The sequence below is a fragment of the Ursus maritimus genome, unplaced genomic scaffold, assembly GCF_017311325.1.
Source record: "Ursus maritimus isolate PB19 unplaced genomic scaffold, ASM1731132v1 scaffold_14, whole genome shotgun sequence".
NCBI classification, from domain to species: Eukaryota; Metazoa; Chordata; class Mammalia; order Carnivora; family Ursidae; genus Ursus; species Ursus maritimus.
The window spans coordinates 58330436-58333689 of record NW_024423786.1 but is presented as its reverse complement, the minus strand read 5'-3'; the positions used below and the strand labels follow the sequence as shown (position 1 = coordinate 58333689).

The 3254-nt window shown below is 69.7% G+C and overlaps 1 protein-coding gene across 1 annotated transcript in view; it reads right to left on the bottom strand.

Annotated features, from left to right (window-relative positions):
• Positions 1 to 3254, bottom strand: part of SPNS2 (sphingolipid transporter 2) — a 33849-nt gene that overhangs the window by 3754 nt on the left and 26841 nt on the right. The window contains exons 10-11 of the mRNA XM_040629840.1: positions 267 to 365; positions 34 to 197 (exon numbers count right to left, since the gene is read on the bottom strand). Coding sequence (XP_040485774.1) covers positions 34 to 197; positions 267 to 365 — 263 coding nt within the window. The remainder of the gene's footprint in view (positions 1 to 33; positions 198 to 266; positions 366 to 3254) is intronic.

The following is a 3254-nucleotide window of genomic DNA, read 5'->3' as shown; positions in this document are numbered from 1 at the left end:
CCCCCCCCCCCAGGCCCGCCCCGGCCCACTCACTGCTGCTCAGCCTTGGCGCGGTCGCTGAGGAAGAAGAGGGCCGTGGCCAGGAAGAACACGCCGCCCAGGACCACCACGAAGGGGCAGAGCATGAGCGCGTAGCCCAGGCTCAGGAACTCCCAGAGCGGGGAGTCCTTGGTGCTCTGGCGGATCAGGTCCGAGATCTGTGGGGGGTGGGAGTGTGTCAGGGGCGCCCCCCGAAGCCACCCCCTCCCGGCCTGGCCTGTACTCACAAAGCCGATGAGGTAGGGGCTCCCGGCGTCCCCTAGCAGGTGGGAGGTGAAGCTCTGCAGGGCGACGGCCGTGGCTCGTCTCGTGGGGATGACCACGTACTGCACGAGACCAGAGGTCAGAGGGCACGGCCACCCGCCTCGTCCCTGGGGTTACCACACTGCTAGAGCCCCGCACCCTGGCGCCCTAGGGGAGGCTGCCTGAGGTTCTGCCCGGGCTGGTGGCGGGGAGCCCATGCAGGGGTCACGGGAAACAGGCCCGGCGCACACATGACACGCGGGCTGTGGCAGTGCCGGGACCAGAACCCACAAGCTGAGGACCACGCCGGTTCCCCTCCCTGCGGACGCGGCAAAGCCTACGCTGGGCTCCACTCCGACCCTGGGCGCCCCCAGCCCCCAAAGCCAGGGGCCCCCAGGCTTTCCGAAGCCTCAGAGCAGTGGGGGGGGGGTGGCCAGCCCAAGGGGCCCCTCGTTACAGGGCTGGGGGAAGGGCAGCTGGATCCGATGGGAGTGCGTGGCCCCGTTTCCAGCAGTGATTAGTCATGTGGCCGTGACAATAAAATGGGACATGATTTCCCTGAGACCCAAACCCTGCCAGCAGCTGGGGCTGCCCCTGGGGCAGAGGCAGGCACGGGGGTCCCGCCCAGCACCACAGACTCACTCCTTCCTTTGCTCTCGCCCCTGCCACCGGCCTGGCTCCCCGTGGGGCACAGGGCTGAGTCAGACCCGCACCTCCACCCACGGATGGTGGGGTGGCCCCTGGTGAAGCAGGCGTTCAGGGGACGCAGGGCAGGCTTCCCGGAGCAGAAGAGTCAGCAGGAACCCCAACACCAGGCCGACTCTGATCTCCTGGGCTGTCCCATATTGTGGCCCCAGACCCCAAGTGACACTCCCTCCAGCCCCCCTCCCAGGGAGGCCTGCCTTGGCGGCTCCCAGACACCGTCCCCACTGGAGGCCCCGCACTTCCTTCTCCCAGCCCCTCCTGGCCCTGACAGGGAGGAAGCCCCAGGACGGAGAGCCACAGTCACCGCACACCCACCAAACCCCCACCGCTCAGACTGCGTGCTGCAAGTTATTGAGGCCACACCCCCTCCCGGTTCCTCCCAGGGACACAGCCCCTGCCGCTGCTCAGACAGCCCTTTGTCCCTGGCTGGCCGGTCTGGCACCCATTGTTGGCCCCGTGAACACGGCCTCTGTCCGTGAACACGGCCTCTGTCTGCCCGGCCCAGCCGCGGGCGCTCAGGCAGGCGCGCCTGGGACCGGGGCTGGGCTGGGAGGGCAGGGCCTGTGGAGCTCAGACCCAGGGGAGGAGCTGGCAGGCAGCACCCCGTCAGGCCAGCCTGGCACTGCCAGCCTCCTGGCCACGCTGAGCCTGCAGACACCCCTCTCCCTACCCAGTCCCATCCCCATATCCCTGCTTGCCCAGGGCTCTGCTCTCAGGCCCCAAAGCCTGAGCCCCTCCCTGCCAACAGGCTCACCTCCCCAGCTTGCCTGGCCTTCCGTCCACCCCCCACAGGCCCTGTCAGCCTCCCGCCTCTTCACCAGCCTCTCCAGCTGCCCCAGGAGCCCAGGGCCTGGGTTGGCACGAGGGAACTTGGCCCGCCTCACCATGAGGATGTCCGCGGTGATGGCCCAGTTTGAAAAGAGCAGCGTCTCCCCAACAAAGATGCAGATCTGTGTGGAGACCGGAGCGGCCATCAGAGCCCTCTGCCTGGCTGCCGGCAGGGAGCCCCCCAAGCCCCCACCCCTCCCGGGCACTCAGTCTCCCAGGGATCTGCAGAATACAGGGACTTCGAGGCCGGCCGACAGGCCCTGGACAGGGCGGCCCTGGGTGGGCAGCGGACAGAAGCCTCCCCTGGGGAGGGGCCCCGCGCGCCAAGCCGCACTGCCTGCGCCGGAGGCCAACCCCCCCACCCCCCGCCGTGCGCCCTCCGCCGCACTCACGTAGGCGCCCACGATGCTGCTCTTAGCAGCCACGAAGATGAGGCAGATGAAGATGGCCGAGCCCAGCATGCCCACGGCGCACACCAGCGGGTCAGCCCGCTGCGTCCGCAGGCGGCACCAGCGCGTGGCTCCGGCCCCCGTGACCACACCCAGAAAGCCAGTAAAGCAGGTGATGGCCCCGAAGATGAGGCTGTGGCAACAGAGGGCAGCGGGCCGGGCGGGTGAGGTCGGGGCTCTGGCGCCCCCGCACAGCCCCCCCCCGCCGCCTGCCCCCCGGCCCGGCCCCACCTGTCCTTGGCCCCGCAGGGCGGGCTGCTGCACGTGTCCGCCGTCTTCTGCACGACCTGGGCACGGTGCAGGTACAGCGGGATCCACATGCCCAGGGCCCCTGTGGCGAAGGACACGGCCGACGTGGCCAGGGAGGAGAAGACGTAGCTGCGGCTGGGGAGAGGCCAGGGCGGCGGCACTGAGAGGGGCCCCCCGAGGCCGCCCTCGCCCGCCCCCTTGGGCTCCGCCGCAGGGGTGATGGGCACCGCGGCAGCAGAGACCAGGGTGGCCCCGCAGCCAGGGTCCTCTCTCCTCCCTGGCCCCTCCCGCCAGACCCTCCTGGCAGCACTCACTTGCGGATCAGGGCCTTCATGTCCCGCAGCCACGAGCTGTGCACCTTGAGCTGGCCCCCGAGCTGGTCGGCATGGCCTCTCTTGGTGGCCGGGACCAGGACAAGGATGAGTGTGCCTGTGATCATGCCCACGATGGGGGACACCTGGTGGGGCAGGAGCACAGGGTAGGACCCAGGCCATGTCGGCCCTGTCCCACCACTGAGCCTCCGGGAGCTCCCGATGGGCCGTCCGGAGCAGGGGGCCCGACGGGAGGGGGCTGAGGGATGCATGGAGGACGGGGGACAGACCGCTGGGTGAATTTACAGGTGGAAAACCAGAAGGACGGATGATGAACGGCAAGGACGGAAGCAGAGGGACCGACTCTGAACCCATGATGAGGAGGGGGCGAGGGGGCCTGGGGAGGGCCTGGCGGGTGCGATGCTTCCCG